General features: G+C 40.7%; 1 protein-coding gene across 2 annotated transcripts in view; it reads left to right on the top strand.

Annotated features, from left to right (window-relative positions):
- The window catches only part of NRG3 (neuregulin 3), a 1,290,624-nt gene that overhangs the window by 494,755 nt on the left and 767,945 nt on the right, over positions 1–27,924 (top strand). For both annotated transcript variants that reach the window (XM_082267408.1, XM_082267407.1), the window contains exon 2: positions 3,035–3,164. In XM_082267408.1, the coding sequence (XP_082123534.1) occupies positions 3,035–3,164 (130 nt within the window). The remainder of the gene's footprint in view (positions 1–3,034; positions 3,165–27,924) is intronic.

Genomic DNA, 27,924 nt, shown 5'->3' on the forward strand with positions numbered 1-27,924 from the left:
CTCTCAATGTAGAACTCCAGAGAAAAGAGAGACCCAAGCTGTGGAGCGGTGTCCAATACTTCAAAGAGTGAGACTACTGACTCCTAATGGAAGAGACCTTATGGTGTTGCTGCTGAGCAGAGCTACAACACCAGTAGACTCTATTTTAGACCTACTGGCCAGTACCATAGGTAGGGCCTTTTATTTATAGGTGGATCATATACCATTTGTTGGCTTTGGTTAACCAGACCCTTTGTCTAAGGGACTTTTATTATAGCCCATTTTACGCTACCAGGTGTGTCAGTGAGTTTGGATTCAGCAAGGGTGGGTCATCACTGGGTGAAGTCAGGTGGACCCATTTTCAAATGGAGTAGTGCTACATGTAACAGCAAGAAAATCTTCCCATCCATGGATGCCAATGTAGGCGGTCCCCGGGTTACAAACAAGTAGGTACAAAACTAGTAGTACACACTGTAGGCTTGTTCTTAAGTCAAATTTGTTTGTAAGTCAGAACAGATACATTTTTTAAGTTTAGCTCCAGCCAAAAGAATCATTTTTACTTTTTTGGATAGCATAGGGAAGGGTTAACACACCTGGACCATTTAATTTGCTCTCTGTACCCCTACTCAGAATATTTCTCCTCGCTTTCTGTCCCTATGACCACTGGATTTAGAAAATTTTGGGTTGTTGTGGAAACAAGGATTGGTGACAAAGCTTCAGTGGAGACACCTTTTTCCCATGATAACTCTTACAGGAGTGAATTTCCCTTCCTAGGGGTAGATTTCCTCTCACTTCCTGTTGTCTCCCTCCATTTGTAAGAAGGAGTCGTTTGTAAGTCAGATGTTTGTAACCCGAGGACCGCCTGTAGTCTGTATTTTTATGGACTATCTGTAAAAAAATTAGTATCCTCGCTCTTGACCCTAATATCCATGAATAAAGTTGAGGTGTTTGTGATAAACCCACAGTTTATGGTACATTATGGGTGGTTTCAAAGCTTGTGTGTGATGCATTACCAGGAGTACTCCTATAACAGGTCATTCCACTTTTCCCATTGGCTCCATTCCTCAGCATTGGAATAAGATTTACCTTAGACAGTTTAATAGGTAGGTATAATAGGATCCTTTGTTCCCTAGCACATTGTAATCTCTTCCACTTCTGCCCCCCAACCATTTGGGGGAAATATAGAAGGTTAAACAGCTAACAATCTATTATCATATTAGGGAGGGGCTCTAAAAGAATTGATGGAGATCAGATAACCTATTATATTATGGTATGATAAAAGAATGGGTAGGAGCTTAAACTGTTTTATGGTATAAGGTTGGGGTGCAAAAAAGGGGAAGGTATTATAATTTACTGTGCTATAAAAGAGATGTACAGACTATTAAGCTCAACCAACCTGCTTCGCAGCATTGACCAATGAGTGAGCGTATCCGTATCATGACGTTGCTAGTAGCCAATCAGGGAATGCCGAATGAAAACCCGCTTTGAAGTGTAGAAGCGTGTGTGTCAGGGGTCGGCCTTAGTGGTGCGAAGGTTTGTTGTATCTCGCTGGAGTCCAGTTCTTCCCATTGTGACAGGGATACTATCATCCATTATCTGAGGCACTTGAACATATGAGGATTCATTACTCTGGATGAAGTTACGTGGTGGATCTGGTGCTGGACTTTGGAGTGGACCCTATCCTGGTTGTTATCTCCATGTTCTATGCTTGGTTGACCTTCCGTAACAGGGGGTCTAAAGTTCTGGTAAGGGAGTCACCTTATATGAGCACGTGGTGATCGTCAGGATTGTGTTCTCATTTATGGTGTTGGAATCCTCTTGAATTCATTTCTGCATTTCAGCATCTGGCTTCACGGACTTTATGGACTTTGTTTAGTCTATGCTTTTTCTTCCATTTATTTGTCATTGTGGCACTGTACTTTATTACTTATTGCTTTTTGGTCTGATATCACCTTTGTACTGGCAGTCTGTAATCACCTATTTATGTATTGAGCGCAGCTATCTTCTCCTTTTTTAGAATATTGGAAGAGCTTTTTTTCAAGTAAATTATTTTTATTGAAGGGAAAAATAAATCTATGTAGATGTGATGTTCTACTGCTACTGCAGGTGTGTGCTGGTGGGGTTACAAGAGTTGAGATCCTTGTAAGCAAAATACAAATTTGAGTTGTCTGTAAAAGAAAGTTGGGTGCCCAGGATTCTTGTCTTTTTTTCTGTGAAAAATTAAAAATTAGGTTGGCAACCCTGCCTCTGGCTTTCTTTGCCAAATGCTAAGTAGCTGTTTTGAGTTTGAGACATACATGTTTTTTTTTTTTTTTTTCTCTGCAAAGGATACATTTGAAATTACATTTTAGGCACACTTACCCTCATGACGTTTTAACAGCGTTTTAGTTTCAGAGGGGTTATGTTAGATAACTGTTGTACTATCTTAACTTTGCAGGCTTCCAGTGCTTTTGCAATTTTACAGACAAAAATCCATAACCATACCAAACCAAATGATACCTTTTTGGACATAATTACAGTGGGCAAAATGTGCCTATATGACGGAGCCCATGACATCAAAGGATTCAAGCATAACTGCTACTTCTTGGTTACCAACTGTGTTGTATTATTCACATTAAATTTCATACGGAATAAAAAAGGCATTTTCTTTCCTATATATTATTTTTCTATTCTGTTATCTACTCTTTGAGCTATTCAAGGGCTCATCGCAAAAGCCCCCTTAAGGTAGAGAATGTGAAAAGTGTGCATATTATAGTTATCTGTGTTGGATTGGGAAGTACATTTTCTCAAATCAAATGCCTGTGCTAGACCATCTAAGCTATTTGTATGATGTGAGGATTCGTATTTGGTGAGACTTTTGGTAATATTTTACTTAACTCTTTAATGGACATTTTGATGGACATTTTGACTTTATTATATTAATATTTTTAAAATTGACATTTATTAATTTTTTATCGAATATGCAATTAGAAATATGTGTTTAATGATATATTTCCATATTTGTGGATACTTTATATAATGCAATGTGTTTTTTTTTTTTGTCTTTTCATTTCAGATACTACCACCTATTTCACAGAGCGATCTGAGCACTTTAAACCTTGCAAAGATAAGGACCTTGCCTACTGCTTGAATGATGGTGAATGTTTTGTGATTGAAACCTTAACGGCATCTCATAAACATTGTCGGTAAGTGAATGAAGTGCCATTAAATATTTCACAATGCTTCTGCGAATGAGAAAAACATGTCCAATATAGATTTTTCTTTTGTTTTTTCTTGCTAAGCGAACCTTACTTAGCTTTTTATTTCATTCTTATTGTAGACTAAATGGAAACATTGCAATGAAAAGTGAAAATATCAATCAGGATGTATCTAGGGCCACTTAAAGACACAAAACTCTAGCAGGCCCAGGATAATGATAAAGAATGAGTCATGAGTATTTTAATAGGGTACACATTGCGTTATATTTCTTGGTATTTTGACTTTGATGAGGAAAGGATTAGGGCTATAATTATGCTTTTTGTGTGTTTAATAAAGGGATCTTTAGAGTTTTCAATGTGAAATAAAATTCTGCTGAAAATAGGGGTTCACTTTCTCCATGTATCAACAAAGAATTCATACATTAACATTTATTGGATGTAGGGGTGGCAACCGGGACAGTATTTTATCTGCTTGGCTTGCTGACAAAGGTATTAATAGGATTTTTGTCTTATTAATAGGTATTAATATATGTCTTATTAAAGGTATTAATAGGATCATGAGGCTGGTATTTTTTTTCTAGAAAAAGTGACAGCTAGTTGGGTGCCATTACTAATAGGTCTTACGGTCTTCATTGATATTCCTGATTTTGAGCTCACCTCTAATGGTTGTCAGTGAATTGCCATCTTTCTGTTCATATAACAATTGGATGTGTAATTGTTGTAATGGTGTGTAATTATCTTATCTGAAAAACTTAAAGCAATGGTTGAAAAAGTCACCGAAATATACGGTGTTCAATTTTTTGAATACAAGACTGTTCTTGAAGAGCCAATCCATTTTTAAAGTTCTTTGTGGTTATGCAGTTTGGCATACTTTTTATAAAGGTAAAGTGTATTGTACTTTTTGATTTATGGTTTCAAACTTGTGCATGAAATTAAAAATATGATGATAAGAAATAAGAGATGACTGTAGTCTATACAAATTAAAACCCGATTTAGCACTACATATAGATTACCAGTAAATCCTAAAAACAAAACCCGATTTAGCACTACATATACTGTAGATTACCAGTAAATCCTAAAAACAAATCAGTTTTACAATACATTATAAAGATCACTAACATTTTGAACTGATGTTGTAGAATGAACCTATATTGTATACGATACTCTTCTGAATAATATGCAGTACACAAATTGTCTTTTATTTGTGCTTTGCACTGTTGACTTCCTTGGCAGGAGGTTAAATTGTCCTCCAGGCTACATATCAAGCTGCATTTGGCTACAAGTCGCGCATTGTAAAGGGCAGCCTTGCAGAGACAAGAGAACCCGTTATGCGTGGTGTGCATTTATATCACAAAAAAAGTAACTTGAACTAAACATATATTAGAGTGTTTGCTGCACACACTCCCTCTTTCTCTCCAGTGATCACTATTTCATCTTCTCCATCCAGCATGTCAAGGATTTAAAGGCCATCATGATTTCCAGCCTCAGGCACTTGATGCTCTTAATACAGTTTGTGTGTGTCTGAGCGGTTGGCGCTGTATGGAAACTTTCCTAAACAAATCCACACTTGGAAAGCTTTACCACTCTGTAGCTGGATCTTGGTTTCATCAAAAGCTGAATTTCTAGTTAACATGAATTAATCAGAACCTCCCCAACTCTTCTGTAATGACAAACAGTGAAACAAATTATGCTGTTATAAAAAATCAATGCATAGATTATTTTTAGAAATGGGCATCCATGCTACAACTTAGACAATAATAAAGTATTAGATGCTTAAGCAAAGAAAGGGATGGAATAATAATATTTATAGGAGGACAGAAAGAATGTTTCTCCTGATAAGGGTCGGCTTTGGAGTTAATTAAGAAGAGGAAGAACATGAGAAAAGCTGAAATAATTATGAAGACCTACGTTGATGCTAGTTCAGCATTATTTTCTTTCACAGTGGATAGTTGTTATTGCTTCATAATACAAAAATAATGTTGGCTAGAGGCTTTTTTATTAATTGTGCCATATCATTTACCACACACATACCAATGTGGCACACCAGGCATGAAAAAATTGATTTCTCATAGCAAAAGAATTGTGAGCATGTGGCCCCTATTATAACACCCACCCTAATTTTAATGCAATAAGTTATTTTGTGCCTCCCTTTAGTGTTTTTACAAAAATGGTGTCTAGGCCTCAAAAATGCAGCTAGGTTTATTTGCAACTTTCTTGCCCCAGTGGAGATAGGCCATTTTCCAACCCTTAGTGGTCCTTTATATTCATTTAGGTGAACCAGATAAGGGGCTAAAGTAAAAAAAAAGTTACAGGTTTTAAAACTTTAAAGCTAATTTCCAGCTTTACTGTCACTGAGGCCCAAGCTGGCCCAAACAAACTTTCCTACACTAACAGGTGTACCCATTGGGCGCACTGTATTAATTGTATGTAGCCTTTAGCTACATACAGTATACAGCCTTATTTTCCAAGTGGAAGATAAGACCTTCTTGTCTCACATCTGGAGTCGGGCTGAGAGGCGCTCAGTCATTCATAGGCAGCTTTGTATTCTATCAATGAATACAAAGCTTTCTCTGATTGACTGATTGTGACATCTCATCCCCTCTCTCTGCCTCAGCCAATCAGAAGAAGGTTTTTATTCATTGATAGACTACAAAGCTGCCTATGAAGGGCTGAGCACTACTCAACCTGACTTTATTTTGTTCCAGGTGTGAGACATGAAGGTCTCGTCTGACACCTGAAACACAGTGCTGTATGCTATATGTTGCTGAGCCTCCCAACTGTTTATAGAGCTTATACAACGCACCCAGCACCTGTTAGAATAGGGAGACATTTGTTTGGGCCACTTTGGCCCAAAAAAACTATTTAAAGTAATAGAAAACACAATCTCTCTATGTACAGAGTTAAAAATAAAGCCAAAGTTCTTCTTTCTTCATTGTCATATTATAATAATCCTTTCATAGCACCTAGGTTAGCATTATTTGGAAACAGCCTAGATGAAAACTAGACTGATTTTGCATTTTCCAGGATTTTCAGCTAGTTTTTATTCCACAACATGAAAATCAGAGGCAACAACATAGTAGATTGGTTCATCTACAGTGTGTTCACACTGACAGCATTTTACATTTAGGTGCAGTTAGTATGAACCTACATGTATGCATGTACATACTGTATGTGTTCATCAGTGAGTGTTTGAGTCGTATAGAAAAAATAGCAATGAAAGTATATTTACAGTTAGGTCATCTAGGCCTATAATTTGACAATTACAATGTTATATTCCCCAATCTCCTTTTTTGGCACTGGATATGTGAAAAGAAAGTTCAATTTTTTCTTGCAAATCACTCTTTCACTACTATTTACAAGTTTAATAGATGATCCTTTCATTCTGTTCTAGTCTAGGATTAGAAAAATTTTAGTTTGCTTATCAGAGCCTAATCTTATTGATTGCAATGCCTGTGATGAGACATACTGTACCTATTTTTTGTCTTAAACCAAGGGTCTATGTATGGCTTCTGGTGCTTCCAGGAGACACTGGCAACATCACTATGCCTTACCGCTACCCCCTAGGCAGATTGCACTTCTGAAATGGAATGGGGTGCATTCTAGCAGGATTCCTAGAGGCAATAATATGGTTTAATGACATCACCCATGCCTACTGGAATAGTCTTAAGCTGGGACTGAGGTGGGTAATTTTTATTCTTCAAGTTTTTGTGGGGTTTTTTTTGCAGCTAATTGGTTGAGATGGTGGAATTTGTTATGGAAGGTCTGCTTTAACACTTTTGCTAAAATAAACTAAAATAATGGCTGGCCACATAATCACTAACTGATTATGAAGAAACTCCTGTGCATACACAGGGAATGCTCTCCTTGCTATACAAGTCCCAGCATTCTTTACACTTGATAAAACTGAGCCAACTAATGTGCCAACAAGTATGTGGAGCAAACAAACGGGGCCACAACATGGGGGAGTGCTTTGGGGCAGGGGGGTTTGCCTCCCCCACTCCAAAGCATCTTGTCCCCATGTTGATGGAGTCAAGGGCCTCTTCCCCACAATTCTGGGTGGTGGATGTGGGAGTCTGCGGGCGGAGGGCTTATCGGAATCTTGAAGCCCCCTTTAACAAAAAGGGCCCCCAGACCAGCTTAGCAATTTTAGAGCTATTTGTAGAAAGACAAGTGATCTGGGAACTGGGAGGCTTGGATTTATCCAATCCCTGATTAAAAACAGTGTTTGAATCACCGCCATATATTACAGTGTCCTTTACCAAAGGGCCTAAAGTCTGAAACATTAGTTGGAAAATCTTTGCTTGGCCCTGATTGGGTGCATAATAAGAGCTGAAAGAATATAAATGGTCGTCCAAGAACCCCTTTACTAATATAAATCTGCCCTCTGGGTCTCTGTGCTCTAACTGTGGCGGAAATTTGCAATTTTTAAAAAAGAGAACGGCCACTCCCCTAGTTTTGTCTTCAACATTTGCCAGATAAAAGGTAGGGTATTTTGCATGCAGGAAAGAGGGATTGTGTTGCCTAGGAAAGTGTGTTTCTTGTAACAGGACTACATCTATTTTTTGAGAGTAATAAGATTGGAAAACTTATTGGGAAATTTTACCCCTGTGTATTATGGGAAACCACACGCAGAGGTGGTGTGAGTACGTTATCAGAGGCCATGGAGCAAATGGAATGGGCAAAGATCCAATCCACTGTCACTTACCCAAGCGTTCTGCAAAGTCTGGACTGATGGGATGGGCCATGCGGGTATGAGATGCCATGAGGAAACCTGCTGGTCAGAGGTATGCTGGAGATTGGCTAAAAGAGAAGAAAGATTAGAGCAAGAAACAGATAAGAGAAAAAGATAAAGTAAAAGTAGGCAGGAGCCTAATAAGGACCCAAAAAAGCAGGAGGTAGCCTGCTCCTCCCTGCCTGCAAAGTATGGGAGGATAAGATCCTGCTAAGTGGATATAGAGGTACCATATTCACAGGGTAAGTGGAGCACAAGAAGCCTGCCACGGTTGCAGCGCACCCCTATAGTAAAACTTTAAATTCAAATAGTCTGAATAAAAATCACAACTAACATTTAACCAAAATAAGAGCCCCTTTGATTAGGAGGGGGGAGGGGAAAGGGATCAGGAAAAAGAGAGCAATTGTAATACTGCGGGAGAAGGGATGGCTGGCAGAGGAATCAGGTTAATGAGGCAAAACATAAGATTGAGCTTGGAAATCACTGTTCAAAAGGTTGTAAATTGACAACATGTAGTAAATACAAACTAGTTCACCCTGGGGAGTTCCTTATAGGCCTAATGATCATTCATGGGTATCCCAATGAGTGACTACTACTAAGTGTAGATACTTCCCAGAGTAAAAAAAAAAAAAAAAGAGAAGAAAAGAAAAAAAAAAAAGAAAAGAAAGGGGGGGGGGTGGTGAAGAGACAAGAGACACAACATTTTGTTGAGAGCCATTCTCAGTTGAGGAAGAACTATAACACGGGTCAGCCAGGAAAAAAGACGTGTTTTAGTAGTGGAGAGTGATCAAGGAGGCAAATTATCCTTGGGACGCTTGTACTTGGTCTTGCTCCACACTGGGGTTATGGGGCTTATGGGTGTACTCACTCCAGACCAAACCTCCTGACATGTGTCAGTGGAGGAGAGCTTCACCAAGCTGATGCTGATAAGGGCACTCGTTCCTGTGGGTTGTGATCAGCTATGGAGTGCGCTGGACTTCTGGGACAGTGCGGAGCTCCAGGCTTTAGTAGCCATCTTGGATGCTACCGCACATGCGCCTCCGACTCTTCCATTTTTAGTTACGCATATTGTTTAATGTTTTGCCTCATCTCGTGTCAACTAAAGCACCTTTAAATACAGTTTAGTTAAAGGAAAATGGACAATGCCATTTTTTCTCTTAAAATCTATTATTATTTCCTGACCTGCAGCTTTTTTCGCAATATCCATCCTAGGAAAGAAGTACTGCTATTTACTGAAGATAAAAGTCTATATAATGTCCGCATTATATTGTCCACATAAATGTTTTCCAGAGATGTAAGCTGCAGTACTAGGAATATCTTTATATTTCACTCCAGCACAGCTTATTATTATGGCTGCTCAGCCACAGCCTTTACTCTTCTCTGTCTGCATCGTTGACCTTCCCGATAGCAATGTCTATGATCAAACAGTAATCGCAGAAACACAGAGCTCCTCATTTTGTATTCTGCGAGTCGTCTTTTGACTAAGAACTTTAAAGCTGCAGTGATGAGTAATATAAAACCATCAGTGGTGAGTTAAGTTTTGCTCTTCTGGCCGGCCGTACAAGTTTATCAGAAGCGATGGTTCATTGCATCCAGTCTCATGTTTCTCTTTGTGAAAGCTCTTAACAGTATTGTCTGAATTACTGTGCAGTAGGCTGATAAAATGCCATTAAGCATCAGATTCAACAGCAAAACTGAATTGCATTTTATTTGGCTTTATGAAAAAATGGTTTACAATATGTCCCTTTTGGCAGGTCAGTAATGCTGTTTACCTTGTTTATTTAGTCCGATGTTGACAGCTGCTGGCTAGAGCTCCTTATTAATGTTTTAACCCCTCCAGCCACTAGAGGGGAATATCACATTCAAAGTACTTGTTTATGGTAGGTGTCAAGCACTGGATGAGATTTAATGCAACTGAGCTTTGTTTGCTAAAACTCTCCTTTGGGACAGCGACAGGTGGCTGTGCTTCTTCTTCACTATCAGAGAAGCATATCATAAAAGCTCTATTTGCAGATAAAATACCTTTCATGTTCCTTTCATTTGCCCAGACTGCTATTTATTTTTTTTACCTGTGAATCATTTAAAATCTGTTCTGTGATTGTGTGGCAATAACAATTATATTGTACTGATGCATTTGTATGTAAGGGTCAAGAGTGGATATTTGCTTACATGACATATCTGTTTGCCTGATATTCAACAAGGATTTATAGGAAAGAAGTTAACTTTATAAACCTATGTAATGAACAAAAGCATAAGTTCCTCTTCCACATGGCCCTTGTGCTGATTTTGTTTGGAAGTGTAAATGTACATACATTTGGCTGATTGGAAAAAAGCCAACGTGGTACCAATATTTAAAAAGGGGCCGAGATATATCCCGGGGAACTATAGGCCGGTCAGCCTAACATCAGTAGTCTGCAAGATTTTGGAGGGGATGTTAAGGGACCACATACAAGACTTTAGTAATGAAAACGGTATTATAAGTAGTAATCAGCATGGATTCATGAAAAATTGTTCGTGCCAAACCAATCTATTAACCTTCTACGATGAAGTGAGCTGCCACCTAGATAAAGGTAAGCCTGTGGATGTGGTGTATCTGGACTTTGCAAAGGCCTTTGACACCGTTCCCCACAAACGCTTACTGTACAAACTAAGGAAGGTAGGTATGGACCATAAGGTGAGTACCTGAATAGAGAACTGGCTCCAGGGGAGAGTACAGAGGGTGGTGATTAATGGGGAGTACTCGGATTGGGCGGGTGTGGAAAGTGGGGTCCCCCAGGGTTCTGTCCTGGGACCAATCCTGTTTAATTTATTCATAAATGATCTGGAGGAGGGGATATCAAGTACAATCTCAGTATTTGCAGATGATACTAAATTAGGCATGCCAATATCTTCTATGCAGGATGTGGAAACCTTGCAAGCGGACCTGAACAAAATAACGGGGTGGGCAACTACATGGCAGATGAGATTTAATGTTGAAAAATGTAAAGTAATGCACTTGGGGGCCAGAAACCAGAAAGCAAGCTACTCACTAGGGGGGGAACCTCTGGGTGAGTCTAGGATGGAAAAGGACTTGGGGGTACTGGTAGACAACAGGCTTGGCAGTGGCATGCAATGCCAAGCCGCCGCAAGCAAAGCCAACAGAATACTGGGTTGTATAAAAAAGGGGATTCACTCCAGAAATAAAGAGATTATTCTCCCACTCTACAAGACTCTGGTCCGGCCACATCTGGAGTATGCTGTCCAGTTCTGGGCACCGGTCCTCAGGAAGGATGTGCTGGAACTGGAGAAAGTCCAGAGAAGGGCAACAAAAATAATTAGGGGAATGGAGGACATCAGCTATGAGAAAAGACTACAAGCACTGAACTTATTCTCTCTGGAGAAGAGACGATTGAGGGGGGATATGATATCAATGTACAAATACTGTACTGGCGACCCGAGCATAAGGAACAAACTATTCAGAGAAAGGAGATACAATAAGACACGTGGCCACTCACTAAAACTTGAGGAAAGGCGGTTTAACCTTAAAGTGCGTAAGGGGTTCTTCACTGTAAGAGCAGTAAGGATGTGGAATTCTCTTCCACAAGCAGTCGTATCAGCAGGGAGCATTGATAGTTTCAAAAAACTATTAGATGGACACCTTAAAGACCACAACATACAGGGGTATACAATGTACGGTTAAAAGCAAACACACACACACATCATAGGTTTAACTGGATGGACTGATGTCTTTTTTCAACCTCACCAACTATGTAACTATGTAACTATGTAAACTTAGTGTATTACAATCTCAGTGAGATCATGCCACATTATACAAGCATTCAAACTGAGGGATATTATAGAAATGCATCTTATTAGGCATTAGTTAAAATGCAAAAACATGTAAGATTAATTAAGATTTTTTTTTTCGGGACTCACTGTTTAGGAATTATATATATATATATATATATATATATATATATATATATATATATTATTCCTAAACAGCGAGTTTAGAAACATATGTATAATATATATATTTATAAAATTGGGCCTGCAGCAGGAAATTAAATCTGTCTCAGATGCTTAGTGGCCCTAACTCAAGCAGCTTAGTGGCCATTACCCACTGTCATTTTAACTTAACATTGGATCCTGCCCATCAGCTTCTGTGGATTAGAGTTTGATGTAAAAAAAAAAAAAGATGCATTCAAGTGTTGCAGTTGCTTTCAACCAGAGAAACAATTAGCACTTAGCCTGATATATGCTTACTGGTGATTTTTATCCTGACTACATTTCTTCTGTAAAGTTAATGTGGCTTTGTGGTATTAAAAAGTACCATGCCATATTTGTTTATTCCTTCGTAGCCTTATTGCTAATGATATGAAGATACCCGGAATCCATTGCTGCTCAGGAACTACTGTCAAGTTGTTACTTCATGTGGAGAGTTCATTACTAGGTTTATTATAGATCTGTGAAGTTACTATTGTCTCTGATTCCATTCAAGTTTTATTCTGTGATGATCTTTGATGAAGGGGGGTGGGGGGTTGTTTTCTCACAATGCATTGGCTGTTTTTATATGACTTTATTTTTACCTGCAATTAAAAATTATCCTGAACTCTTATCTGGTTTTGGTCTGGTGCTCCTTTCTATATTTCTATGGTTTGTCCTACTGTTGGGTTGGGTCTACTGTTGAAATGTTCCTTCATCCAACTACATGTGTAAGTCTAAAAATTACCATAGCCTCTTTGAGTATGTTGTTCTAGAATCCCTAAATGGCTGTTTGGTGTGAAATGCTCATGGGCTTTTTGGAGGAAGTTTTTAGGTGACATTGATAACCTTATTTTCATGGGTTAATAACATGACCCCTGGCTGAGACAATAATTCTATTAGCCAGTTACTACAACTATCCCAATAAATGATTCTAGCAACATCTGCTTGTGACTCCTCTTTTCTTCCATTTAGCTGAGTAAAAAATGAATATTCATAGATCCTACTGGCAGCTTGGAGTACCCTAGGGGTGTGAGATCATTACTATCTAACTCATTGCCATGTTATATCTTTACTTACCTTAAAACGTTGTACCAATTTTGATGAAGATGTAACTAATAAGGGTACTTTATATAATATATTGAAGACACTATTTTATTTTAAAGAATTCTGAAATTTTGATCTAACTTTGATAAGAGTTTAGCTGTGTAGACCTGTTTTTTTTTTTTTTTTCTGATAACTAAAAATGTCACCCGGCTGGTCACATTTCTATCATATCTTTTAGCAATATATATAATTTACTTATAAACCAGTGGCTTTCAATACAAGAGGAACTTTGATTGCCCTTGGGATAGAAAAATCTTGGATTTAAACACAGCGTGTAACCCATATAAACCTTTGCAGCTGTGCTTCATGTTGCCAGTCCTCTTACATACATCTCTATGAAAAGATGTACTTGAATAAAAAAAAAGTGAAAATCACTTATAACTTACTTAACCATAGCTGTCTTTGTTGTTTTATGAAAAATCCCTGCAGAAAACTTACAAAAATAGACTTCTGAGATATGTAAAAATTGTAAATTAGAATTCTGGGATATCGTGGATCTCTAATTATAATACTCAGGCCACTCATCCCTGTGTTGTTGGTTTAAACTCGTAGAATGTTCCCCATATACAGGATATTTTGGGGATAGGCAACCTCTGTTGTGAGTACACACCACTATGGTTGATTTAAAACAGGGGTGCTCAACCCGTGTCCTGCGTCCCACATGTGGCTCACGACCTCAGACCAGGGAAGCACATGCCTATGCTTTAAGATAGCAGCTCAACAGCCGCAGATCCAGATCATTGGGTTGCCACCCTGCCATCCCAGAGCATCAGAGTGCATTGAGCCAGTGGCAGCAGCGAAGGAAGCAGACAACCACAGAGGGAGTAGGAGGCACACAAGCCAACAGCTCTTGTCCCAGGCTGAGTGATACCAAGTGCACTTTGCCTGGGACCTTTCTAGCAGCCTGGAGAGCAATGTCAGCAGAAGCTGGAAGTGAAAAATCTTAGAGCATTAAAAATTACATACAATGCAGTTTTTCAACGGGAGTATTAGCAAAAAGGGATATTAGGCTCCTTTTACACTGATCCGCAGGTGCAATGGAGTGTACCTGCAGTTTTCCTTTGGGCTAGCTGCACTGAGCCATATATTTCTATTATATCCTGCAGGTTTGGTGCGCTTTTAGAAAGTGCACCACACCCACAAGGTGTGAAAGAAGTTTTAGTGCAGCTAACCGCATGAAAGCCACAGGTGCACTGCGCTGCACCCGCTGTGGGGGTAAACTGCAGCACATCAGTGTAAAGCAGCCTTATAGGGGACTTAGAACAGTAAAGGCTTATTTACATTTGCTGTTTGGGTGGCAGTTAAACCCCATAGTACATTGTGGCCCACAACCGGTTAAAAAATCACTGAATTGGCTCTCACTCTTCAAAAACTTTCTGATCTTTTAGGAGCAGATTGCCAGCAATAGTGTGTAACTGTTTCATACTATTTGTGCCCCTGTAGTGATGTGTGTGGCGTACATGATAAGAGGAGTGTAAACATAGCAACACTAGAGTGTTGAGAAACAAATCCCAATTTGCTAATGTTCTCAAAACTTTTCTTGTTTAGTTTTCAGACACACTCTAGCTGTGAAAGTGCATAGGTTCGGCATGAATCTCTAAAATTGTGTTGTGCAGCTATGAATTTAAAGCTGAATGCAAGATGAAAATATCATTTTAAAAATGAAATACATATTAGCGAGTGAGTTTTACCTGATAAAGGATTTGCACTTCTGTCCACTCAGTCCCAAGATTTACATAATCTTATCACACAGCACAGCCAGGCAGATAACACCACATTAGTGTCATCTCTTGAATGGTAAAGGAGTAGCAGCAGACTGATGAGGTTATTGCCAGCTCATTCCTCTTTTCAACACATTTGCATGCTGTACACTTAAATGGCTGCTAGTACTACCCCTCCTTTTCTAAGTCTAATGCTGCTGAAGAAGCAGTGGTGGCTGGTGCATGATAATTTGGGGGGGGGGGGCAAAACCACACCCCCCACAGGTTGGCCAGCAGGCAAATCCTATTGGAATCCATGCATCCAGCGCCCTGCATGTAGATTAGGGGCCGGATGCATGGATGGGGGGGCGGCACCCCTGCACCCCCAATGGGTGAGCCACCACTGTGAAGAAGGGATTATCATAGGTTAAAGTAATATTTAAGGATAATCTTTTGTTTTAAAATATCAAACACATTGTACTAACCTGCTTTGTGCAAAACCATTGCCAATATCCTCCTCTTCTCTGGTCCCCCGCAAGCCCCCCTGTCAAGTGCCCCCAAAGCAAGCCGCATGCTATAGGGGCCCTTGTGCATGTTCGCTCTTGCGTCCTGCTCTGTGTGTCCATTATAAAATCAAGGGGGGTATCCTGCGCTTAATAATGAATAAGTAAAATATAATAAAATGACATAAAACAAATGACATAAAACAAAATAGCAGCTAGAACAGTGGATTCATAGTAATCCCATTCATATTGTGTGTCAAGTAGTGCAGCGCTATAAACAACAAAATTAATTGTACTTAAAAAATTAATAAATTGATATACAATTAATAATGGTGCAATATAAAAATGAATCAATTGCACTAAGTCATAAGTCCATTCAGCATATATAGATGGTGGAGAGTCCACTTAAGGGTGAAGATCCCAAGATGTGAAAAGCAATGGAAACAAACAGTCACCCGTGCGGATAGGCAAGATGGCAGCTTACCGCAATGAGTGGGCCTCCAAATTAATGGATGGGCCACTAAGAGCATAAGGTAATAACTCCTATGGACTGGGTTCTCTCCTCTGCATGAACGGACCAGGCTTCGCTAGACTGCATCAACCCCTCACTCGCTCATAGATCCAGAAACAACTCCGATATGTATGGCAATATGTAGAGGATAAAAGCATTCATAGCGTAATCCCGTTTGGCAGTATAAAACAACTTTATTTAAAAATATCTCATAGGACCTGCAGGCAGCATGTAAACGGTCAGCATAGGTTGGGATTGGCAGACAAGCCAGCGAGGAGTGCCCTCCCAACCTTACCATCCCAACCTATGCTGACCGTTTACATGCTGCCTGCAGGTCCTATGAGATATTTTTTTTGTGGAAAACCGGAATAAAAAAGCACAGCCAGTGAAGGTGAAAGAGCTCAGAGTAAGGGAGATCACATAAAGAAGAAAAGGAGTGTCCAGAAGGCAGAATCCAGGGCTTGAAGAAGACCGGCCAACTTGAACAGCTCCAAGGACAAGACACCACTGGACGTTCTGAGGATCAGCACTAAGCAGCTGCCCTAGTAGGGTGGGGATTCTTTCCTTCTTTACTTGAAGTGAAATTTTCGATGGTGTGAACACGGTCATAGGAATCTACTAATAAGAGAAAGATTACAAGAAATTGCAATCACATCCATTATTGCACCTATTATTTTTTGTAAGTAGAACCTTAAATAAAGTTGTTTTATACTGCCAAACGGGATTACGCTATGAATGCTTTTATCCTCTACATATTGCCATACATATCGGAGTTGTTTCTGGATCTATGAGCGAGTGAGGGGTTGATGCAGTCTAGCGAAGCCTGGTCCGTTCATGCAGAGGAGAGAACCCAGTCCATAGGAGTTATTACCTTATGCTCTTAGTGGCCCATCCATTAATTTGGAGGCCCACTCATTGCGGTAAGCTGCCATCTTGCCTATCCGCACGGGTGACTGTTTGTTTCCATTGCTTTTCACATCTTGGGATCTTCACCCTTAAGTGGACTCTCCACCATCTATATATGCTGTGTGTCCATTAGACACACAGATCGGAGCTCGCACCCCCCCCCCCCCCAGCAATCAAGTGCAAGGACATTTTTTTATAGAAGCTACAACAGCTTAGGATGATAGAAGTCGACAGGCCTTATCACTAAGGGAAACCTCCATTGCAAATTTCTTTACAAAGTGAACAGCCAAAGTCAACCCCATTATTGCAGATATTTTTCCAGGTTCATCTTTACCGTTTCAGCATTATGTATTGTCTTATCAGACATTACATAATCTGAACAAAGAAATGTTTTTTGGGAATCCTTGAAGGACAGCATTTTCAGGCATCCCTGCCCTTTTTTTATTACTAACTTGCACCATGCAGTAAAAAAGTTTTTCCTTTAGATTTTCTAAAAATGAAACATTTGATCTAGGTTTAGCAAGGCGACATTTCCAGGAAAGCTGCAACATCAACTGGCATTTTAAATGAGTCCTGCTCATTTTTGGCTCAACAAAGGATACAACATTCATGAAACAATTACCATTCACAGTCAGAATAGCAATTAAAGTAGCATTGAAGATTTAAGCATGTGTGAGGGATCTCATGAAAAAATATCCAGCTTGCGATACCAAGGGCTGCCTTGTGTGTCTACACTTTTCAGTTTGTTCCCCTGTTGATGTGAAGCTCTCATTGCTGATTCAGGACAGAGACAAAGTGCAAGCTTCACTGCTGATGAAACAGGAAGGGATTCAGAAAATTAAACTGTTTGGTAAACAAAATTATCCGGAGGGAAATTGTTCAAGAAATGTCTTCCACAGTGTGTGAAAGCTGGAAGGGGAGGCAGTCCTGTTATATAGAGAACTAATCAGAGTTCATATTAAGTTTAATACCTGAGAGGTTCAACATACAGAGAGCTGAGCATGTATTATAATTAAAATATACAGCTGTTTCATTTATCACTTGACTTGGATGCTTGTAATGCGGAGAGAGGGACCAGCTTAGTTTGTGAGCTTCGTCTGTGCATCATGCTAGATGGAAAGAATCTGTCAGTGCTCTGTAGTTATTGAGAATGGAGTTCCATTTTTATTTATTTTTTTTATATTTATTCATTATATTCTTTTCTGGCACAAGTATTGCATGATTAGTAAAATGTGCCAAATGAAGTACCATTTATCCTGTCAAAAAAATAACATACTTTTTAACATTCAATCATCTAAAAATGATCTAACCCCAGGGCTTTTTTTCAGTGGGAATGCGGGGGAACGCAGTTCCGGCACCTCTAGTACTGAATGTATTGTATGTAATGACAATGGGTGCTGGGGTGTGCTGGAGGAGCTATCGATGCTCACTGCTGGGGGATCTATTGTTGATGGAGGAGAACTTTTTTGCATGTTGATCTATTTTTGCTGAGGACATCTGTCTGCTTATGTTGCTGGGGAGGTCAATTGTTGCTTGTCTTTTGCTATTGAGGGAGGGTTCTGCTTTCTGCTGGGAGATCTGTTGCATGGTGCTCAAGGTCTATTGCTGGGCTGGGCTGGGGTGGTATTTTTTTTGCAGGGGTCCATTGTTGCTGAGGGACATCTATTGTTGCTGGCGGGGGGGGGGGTCTATTCTTGCCATACAAATTACCTAGCACTACGAAATGGTACTTGGCTCTGTGTTCTCTAAAAGGGGCGGTACTGAGAGGTGCATGGGGAGCAGAATCAAGAAACAGTGCTTGGAGGTGGGTAGGGGGCAGAGACAATAATTGACTCAGAAAGGGGGAGTTCCGGCACCTATTCTCTGAGAAAAAAAGCCCTGTCTAACCCAAAAAAAGCCCTCAGGTATCCATGTCTATATATGATGCCCATCTCCTTGTTGACTTCTGATATCCAAATAACTACTAAAGGGGGGGAATTCTATAGTCTTTTCAGCAAAGTAAATATCAAAGGCTTAGTTCACCTTCTCCACAAAATAGCAGTCAAGGAGCCCCAGGAGAAAACTGTGAAGCTTTGTAAAACGTTCATTCGTTTTACTGTCATACCTGTAGGCCATAGGCCCAAACTCACAGTAAGCAGTCCTCATGCCGTGGCTTGTTGCTAGAATGTGAAAACCATTGGTTTTCTCTCCAACAATGCTGGGACGGAGCATCAAATAGGTTTCACATCCTGGCAACAAACCAGGACATGGGATCGCTAAATAGAATTTTTTCAGACAAGCTTCCTGAGGGACCCAAGTGGCCTAAGGGTATGACAATAAAATAACGTATTACAAAGCTGCAAAGTTTTTAATATGTCCTGGGGCCCCTTGACTGCATAGTATTTTTTCTAGAATGGTAAACACAGTCTACCACAGTGATGGAGGTTCAGAGACAGGAAGAGAACAGGGCACCGCTTCTGTGAGGTTTTCTCCAGAATCCAGTTTCATGCATATTATGGGACATACTTCAATACTGGTCGGTAATGTGACTAAAGCTGTACAGAAAAAAACGAAAATGAACCTGTGCTGTATGTTCCTATTCCTATGCAAGCTATCGGGCTCAACACACATTAATCAGCTCCTGGTCTTGCAATCCTGCTACAGAATGCTCTGTAGATGTACAGTCCAGTACACTACTTTCACTTTATGTTTACATGGGAACATCATCTATGATGTTGCTGGTGCTTCCTGTGATTCCAACAACCATCTTTAAATAGAGTAGAGCTGATCCAGCTCGGCCCTGCCTACCCTGCAACAACAGATCACTACAGTAGCAACTACCTGCTTCAATGTTCAATCAAATACATCAATGTTCAATTACTGTAATGCATGGAGCAGGTCTTCCCAACTGATTCAAAAAATTCCTTAAACAAAAAAAGCAAAATAAATAGATCAATGAAAAAAATGTAAAGTTTAATAAAACAAATCCAAGCATGTTAGATACTTTGGATGACATTTACATTTACTGTTCAGTGCACATGTCAGTGAGCCCAATATTAGAAATCCCAGATTGTGAAAATATCATCATCCAGCTGGTTTGTGTCCATGGAAGCTGGACACCAATAATAATGTAAACATATTTATTTTATGGTAAAATATTCAGAGAAAAAAAAAGCACACCTATATTAACCACTTGCCGACCAGCCGCCATAGTTATACTGCAGCAGGTAGGCTCTGTTACGTGAAACGGCGTACATGTACATCGCTTTGTGTAGCAGTTAGTGTGGGCACGCATGTGCCACTGGTGGTGGAGCCAATCAGTGGGTCCAGTTGCCATGATGTCCACCGGCACCCGTGATCGCTCCCCATGGAGACAGAATGGCGGTCTGTAATGGCCATTCTGTAAACATGGCAGACTGCTGCTCTGTCAGTTATTAACCCAGGGATTATGTGTTCCTCCTATTTAGGAACACAGGTCTCTGTGCTCATCCAGTGAGCCCATCCCCCACACAGTTAGAAAACATCCCCTAGGCACACATTTAACCCTTTGATTGTCCCTGGTGTTAACCCCTTCCCTGCCAGTGTCATTAGTACAGTAACAGGGCATTCTTTTAGCACTGAATATTGTAGTAATGTCACTGGTCTCCCCAAAAGTGTCAGTTAGGTGTCTGATCTGTCCGCCATAATGTCACAGGCCTGCTAAAAATCACTGATCGCCTTCATTACTAGTAAAAAAAAAAAATTAAAAACAACATAAATCTTTACCCTAATTTGTAGACGCGCTACATTTTGTAAAAATAGAAGACAATCCGCGCTTAGGATAAGGAATAAAATATCAAAGTGATGACTGCAGCCTACCTCCTGACTATAATCCAATGGATATATAGTAAAGTATGAGATAAGGGGAGAGGTAAATGGCGCTGCCTACTATAGATGTAAATAACAGATATAGTGTAGGTGAGGGATTCAACCCAACAATAAGTGTAATCACAGTATTAAAAATTCGACACTAAATAATAAACCCACAGTGGGAAAAGACTTGGTAATTAATACTAGATATCAAGAACATTTACACATCATAAAAAATATAAATAGATATATATAATCTAATATTAGTGCAAATAGATTCTTTATAAAGTGACTGTGTGCCAAGTGATGGTGAGGTGGTGGTGAAGGTCACCACTAGTGTTGAGCGAACACGGACTGTATTATTCGTGTTCGTACCGAATAATTGGATTTTTTTTACCCGAACACGGACACGGACACTTTACTGTATGTTCGGGTAAAAATCCGTGTTCGGTCGTTTTATTTCCGGGTTTTGCATGCTTTGGCGCTCTTTTCATGGCGGGCTTTCAACAGCCAATCAACAATCGTTTAACTGGTGTGCCTTAAGCCATCCCAGCCATGCCTGCAAATGTCTTAGTAGCTGTGATTGGCCGTCTGAAGCATGTGACCAAGTCTTTATAAGTTCGAGGCAGCCGCCGCAGCAGCGTCATTCTGCTGCTTAGCTAAGGGACAGAGCACACATCAATGTGCTGGCTGCTGATTAGGGAAAGATAGGCAGGAAAAAACCATTTGTGTCCGGATAGAATTGAGGGACAGGTCGGAGTGTTTAGGCAGGGCGAGTTGTAGGCATTTTAGGGATAGAGTCTGCTGAATTATAGGGTCAGTGTCTTCTACAAACTACAATCGATATTGCTGTGTGGGGGGTGGGGTGAATCTGCACTCAATCCTGATCTACGATCTCTTCTCAATCCTGTTAGGGACAGAGTCTGCTGAATTTTAGGGAAACTGTGTTCTACAAACTACAATCGATATTGCTGTGTGGTGTGGGATTGGAGATAGGCAGGTGTCAGTGATCCACATCCATTTTTCTGTGTGTGAGCTGCAGTGAACACAATCTTTTTGGGCTGCAGTGAACACAATCTTTTTGGGCTGCAGTGAACACAATCTTTTTGGGCTGCAGTGAACACAATCTTTTTGGGCTGCAGTGAACACAATCTTTTTGGGCTGCAGTGAACACAATCTTTTTGGGGTGCAGTGAACAAAATCTTTTTGGGGTGCAGTGAACACAATCCTTTTTGGTGTGCAGTGAACACAATCTTTGTGGGGTGCAGTGAACAAAATCCTTTGTGGGGTGCAGTGAACACAATCTTTTTGGGGTGCAGTGAACAAAATCCTTTTTGGGGTGCAGTGAACAACATCCTTTTTGGGGTGCAGTGAACACAATCTTTTTGGGGTGCAGTGAACAAAATCCTTTGTGGGGTGCAGTGAACACAATCTTTTTGGGGTGCAGTGAACACAATCTTTTTGGGGTGGAGTGAACAACATCCTTTTTGGGGTGCAGTGAACACAATCTTTGTGGGGTGCAGTGAACAAAATCCTTTGTGGGGTGCAGTGAACACAATCTTTTTGGGGTGCAGTGAACAAAATCCTTTTTGGGGTGCAGTGAACAACATCCTTTTTGGGGTGCAGTGAACACAATCTTTTTGGGGTGCAGTGAACAAAATCCTTTGTGGGGTGCAGTGAACACAATCTTTTTGGGGTGCAGTGAACACAATCTTTTTGGGGTGGAGTGAACAACATCCTTTTTGGGGTGCAGTGAACAAAATCCTTTTTGGGGTGCAGTGAACAAAATCATTTTTGGGGTGCAGTGAACACAATCTTTTTGGGGTGCAGTGAACACAATCTTTGTGGGGTGCAGTGAACACAATCTTTTTGGGGTGGAGTGAACAACATCCTTTTTGGGGTGCAGTGAACAACATCCTTTTTGGGGTGCAGTGAACACAATCTTTTTGGGGTGCAGTGAACACAATCTTTGTGGGGTACAGTGAACAGAATCTTTGTGGGGTGCAGTGAACACAATCTTTGGGGGGTACAGTGAACACAATCTTTTTGGGGTGCAGTGAACACAATCTTTGTGGGGTGCAGTGAACACAATCTTTTTGGGGTGGAGTGAACAAAATCATTTTTGGGGTGCAGTGAACAACATCCTTTTTGGGGTGCAGTGATCAAAATCCTTTTTGGGGTGCAGTGAACACAATCTTTTTGGGGTGCAGTGAACAAAATCCTGTGTGGGGTGCAGTGAACAGAATCTTTGTGGGGTGCAGTGAACACAATCTTTGGGGGGGTACAGTGAACACAATCTTTTTGGGGTGCAGTGAACACAATCTTTGTGGGGTACAGTGAACAGAATCTTTGTGGGGTGCAGTGAACACAATCTTTGGGGGGTACAGTGAACACAATCTTTTTGGGGTGCAGTGAACACAATCTTTGGGGGGTACAGTGAACACAATCTTTTTGGGGTGCAGTGAACACAATCTTTGTGGGGTGCAGTGAACACAATCTTTGGGGGGGTACAGTGAACACAATCTTTTTGGGGTGCAGTGAACAACATCCTTTTAGGGTGCAGTGAACACAATCTTTGTGGGGTGCAGTGAACAACATCCTTTTAGGGTGCAGTGAACACAATCTTTGTGGGGTACAGTGAACAGAATCTTTGTGGGGTGCAGTGAACACAATCTTTGGGGGGTACAGTGAACACAATCTTTGTGAGGTGCAGTGAACACAATCTTTGTGGGGTGCAGTGAACACAATCATTGTGGGGTGCAGTGAACTCAATCTTTGTGGGGTACAGTGAACACAATCTCATACTTCTGAAGATTTGAGGGTGCTGCCTGTTCCATACTCCCCCTACTCCTAGCCTTTTAGGGGTACAAACAATAGTAATTGGGGCCTAGTGTGGTTGTGTACGTGTGATATACATACACTTTTTTTGGATCATATTTTCTATTCCGCTATTTAATCAAAAACCTTTGGGGATCAGTTAAATTGGGGGATAGTCTGTGTTGGTACGTGTGAGAGAGATCCACCTTTCCAAGTTGTTGGGGTTCATCTCATACTTCTGAAGGTTTGAGGGTGCTGCCTGTTCCATACCCCCCCTACTCCTCATCTAGCCTTTTAGGGGTACAAACAATAGTAATTGGGGCCTAGTGTGGTTGTGTACGTGTGATATACATACACTTTTTTTGGATCATATTTTCTATTCCGCTATTTAATCAAAAACCTTTGGGGATCAGTTAAATTGGGGGATAGTCTGTGTTGGTACGTGTGAGAGAGATCCACCTTTCCAAGTTGTTGGGGTTCATCTCATACTTCTGAAGGTTTGAGGGTGCTGCCTGTTCCATACTCCCCCTACTCCTCATCTAGCCTTTTAGGGGTACAAACAATAGTAATTGGGGCCCAGTGTGGTTGTGTACGTGTGATATACATACACTTTTTTTGGATCATATTTTCTATTCCGCTATTTAATCAAAAACCTTTGGGGATCAGTTAAATTGGGGGATAGTCTGTGTTGGTACGTGTGAGAGAGATCCACCTTTCCAAGTTGTTGGGGTTCATCTCATACTTCTGAAGGTTTGAGGGTGCTGCCTGTTCCATACCCCCCCTACTCCTCATCTAGCCTTTTAGGGGTACAAACAATAGTAATTGGGGCCTAGTGTGGTTGTGTACGTGTGATATACATACACTTTTTTGGGATCATATTTTCTATTCCGCTATTTAATCAAAAACCTTTGGGGATCAGTTAAATTGGGGGATAGTCTGTGTTGGTACGTGTGAGAGAGATCCACCTTTCCAAGTTGTTGGGGTTCATCTCATACTTCTGAAGGTTTGAGGGTGCTGCCTGTTCCATACCCCCCCTACTCCTCATCTAGCCTTTTAGGGGTACAAACAATAGTAATTGGGGCCTAGTGTGGTTGTGTACGTGTGATATACATACACTTTTTTTGGATCATATTTTCTATTCCGCTATTTAATCAAAAACCTTTGGGGATCAGTTAAATTGGGGGATAGTCTGTGTTGGTACGTGTGAGAGAGATCCACCTTTCCAAGTTTTTGGGGTTCATCTCATACTTCTGAAGATTTGAGGGTGCTGCCTGTTCCATACCCCCCCCTACTCCTCATCTAGCCTTTTAGGGGTACAAACAATAGTAATTGGGGCCTAGTGTGGTTGTGTACGTGTGATATACATACACTTTTTTTGGATCATATTTTCTATTCCGCTATTTAATCAAAAACCTTTGGGGATCAGTTAAATTGGGGGATAGTCTGTGTTGGTACGTGTGAGAGAGATCCACCTTTCCAAGTTGTTGGGGTTCATCTCATACTTCTGAAGGTTTGAGGGTGCTGCCTGTTCCATACTCCCCCTACTCCTCATCTAGCCTTTTAGGGGTACAAACAATAGTAATTGGGGCCTAGTGTGGTTGTGTACGTGTGATATACATACACTTTTTTTGGATCATATTTTCTATTCCGCTATTTAATCAAAAACCTTTGGGGATCAGTTAAATTGGGGGATAGTCTGTGTTGGTACGTGTGAGAGAGATCCACCTTTCCAAGTTGTTGGGGTTCATCTCATACTTCTGAAGGTTTGAGGGTGCTGCCTGTTCCATACTCCCCCTACTCCTAGCCTTTTAGGGGTACAAACAATAGTAATTGGGGCCTAGTGTGGTTGTGTACGTGTGATATACATACACTTTTTTTGGATCATATTTTCTATTCCGCTATTTAATCAAAAACCTTTGGGGATCAGTTAAATTGGGGGATAGTCTGTGTTGGTACGTGTGAGAGAGATCCACCTTTCCAAGTTGTTGGGGTTCATCTCATACTTCTGAAGGTTTGAGGGTGCTGCCTGTTCCATACTCCCCCTACTCCTAGCCTTTTAGGGGTACAAACAATAGTAATTGGGGCCTAGTGTGGTTGTGTACGTGTGATATACATACACTTTTTTTGGATCATATTTTCTATTCCGCTATTTAATCAAAAACCTTTGGGGATCAGTTAAATTGGGGGATAGTCTGTGTTGGTACGTGTGAGAGAGATCCACCTTTCCAAGTTGTTGGGGTTCATCTCATACTTCTGAAGGTTTGAGGGTGCTGCCTGTTCCATACTCCCCCTACTCCTCATCTAGCCTTTTAGGGGTACAAACAATAGTAATTGGGGCCTAGTGTGGTTGTGTACGTGTGATATACATACACTTTTTTTGGATCATATTTTCTATTCCGCTATTTAATCAAAAACCTTTGGGGATCAGTTAAATTGGGGGATAGTCTGTGTTGGTACGTGTGAGAGAGATCCACCTTTCCAAGTTGTTGGGGTTCATCTCATACTTCTGAAGGTTTGAGGGTGCTGCCTGTTCCATACTCCCCCTACTCCTAGCCTTTTAGGGGTACAAACAATAGTAATTGGGGCCTAGTGTGGTTGTGTACGTGTGATATACATACACTTTTTTTGGATCATATTTTCTATTCCGCTATTTAATCAAAAACCTTTGGGGATCAGTTAAATTGGGGGATAGTCTGTGTTGGTACGTGTGAGAGAGATCCACCTTTCCAAGTTTTTGGGGTTCATCTCATACTTCTGAAGATTTGAGGGTGCTGCCTGTTCCATACCCCCCCTACTCCTCATCTAGCCTTTTAGGGGTACAAACAATAGTAATTGGGGCCTAGTGTGGTTGTGTACGTGTGATATACATACACTTTTTTTGGATCATATTTTCTATTCCGCTATTTAATCAAAAACCTTTGGGGATCAGTTAAATTGGGGGATAGTCTGTGTTGGTACGTGTGAGAGAGATCCACCTTTCCAAGTTGTTGGGGTTCATCTCATACTTCTGAAGGTTTGAGGGTGCTGCCTGTTCCATACTCCCCCTACTCCTAGCCTTTTAGGGGTACAAACAATAGTAATTGGGGCCTAGTGTGGTTGTGTACGTGTGATATACATACACTTTTTTTGGATCATATTTTCTATTCCGCTATTTAATCAAAAACCTTTGGGGATCAGTTAAATTGGGGGATAGTCTGTGTTGGTACGTGTGAGAGAGATCCACCTTTCCAAGTTGTTGGGGTTCATCTCATACTTCTGAAGGTTTGAGGGTGCTGCCTGTTCCATACCCCCCCTACTCCTCATCTAGCCTTTTAGGGGTACAAACAATAGTAATTGGGGCCTAGTGTGGTTGTGTACGTGTGATATACATACACTTTTTTTGGATCATATTTTCTATTCCGCTATTTAATCAAAAACCTTTGGGGATCAGTTAAATTGGGGGATAGTCTGTGTTGGTACGTGTGAGAGAGATCCACCTTTCCAAGTTGTTGGGGTTCATCTCATACTTCTGAAGGTTTGAGGGTGCTGCCTGTTCCATACTCCCCCTACTCCTAGCCTTTTAGGGGTACAAACAATAGTAATTGGGGCCTAGTGTGGTTGTGTACGTGTGATATACATACACTTTTTTTGGATCATATTTTCTATTCCGCTATTTAATCAAAAACCTTTGGGGATCAGTTAAATTGGGGGATAGTCTGTGTTGGTACGTGTGAGAGAGATCCACCTTTCCAAGTTGTTGGGGTTCATCTCATACTTCTGAAGGTTTGAGGGTGCTGCCTGTTCCATACTCCCCCTACTCCTCATCTAGCCTTTTAGGGGTACAAACAATAGTAATTGGGGCCTAGTGTGGTTGTGTACGTGTGATATACATACACTTTTTTTGGATCATATTTTCTATTCCGCTATTTAATCAAAAACCTTTGGGGATCAGTTAAATTGGGGGATAGTCTGTGTTGGTACGTGTGAGAGAGATCCACCTTTCCAAGTTGTTGGGGTTCATCTCATACTTCTGAAGGTTTGAGGGTGCTGCCTGTTCCATACTCCCCCTACTCCTAGCCTTTTAGGGGTACAAACAATAGTAATTGGGGCCTAGTGTGGTTGTGTACGTGTGATATACATACACTTTTTTTGGATCATATTTTCTATTCCGCTATTTAATCAAAAACCTTTGGGGATCAGTTAAATTGGGGGATAGTCTGTGTTGGTACGTGTGAGAGAGATCCACCTTTCCAAGTTTTTGGGGTTCATCTCATACTTCTGAAGATTTGAGGGTGCTGCCTGTTCCATACCCCCCCCTACTCCTCATCTAGCCTTTTAGGGGTACAAACAATAGTAATTGGGGCCTAGTGTGGTTGTGTACGTGTGATATACATACACTTTTTTTGGATCATATTTTCTATTCCGCTATTTAATCAAAAACCTTTGGGGATCAGTTAAATTGGGGGATAGTCTGTGTTGGTACGTGTGAGAGAGATCCACCTTTCCAAGTTGTTGGGGTTCATCTCATACTTCTGAAGGTTTGAGGGTGCTTCCTGTTCCATACTCCCCCTACTCCTCATCTAGCCTTTTAGGGGTACAAACAATAGTAATTGGGGCCTAGTGTGGTTGTGTACGTGTGATATACATACACTTTTTTTGGATCATATTTTCTATTCCGCTATTTAATCAAAAACCTTTGGGG

The sequence above is a fragment of the Pelophylax lessonae genome (genome assembly GCF_965119305.1).
Source record: "Pelophylax lessonae genome assembly, chromosome: 9".
Lineage (NCBI taxonomy): Eukaryota > Metazoa > Chordata > Amphibia > Anura > Ranidae > Pelophylax > Pelophylax lessonae.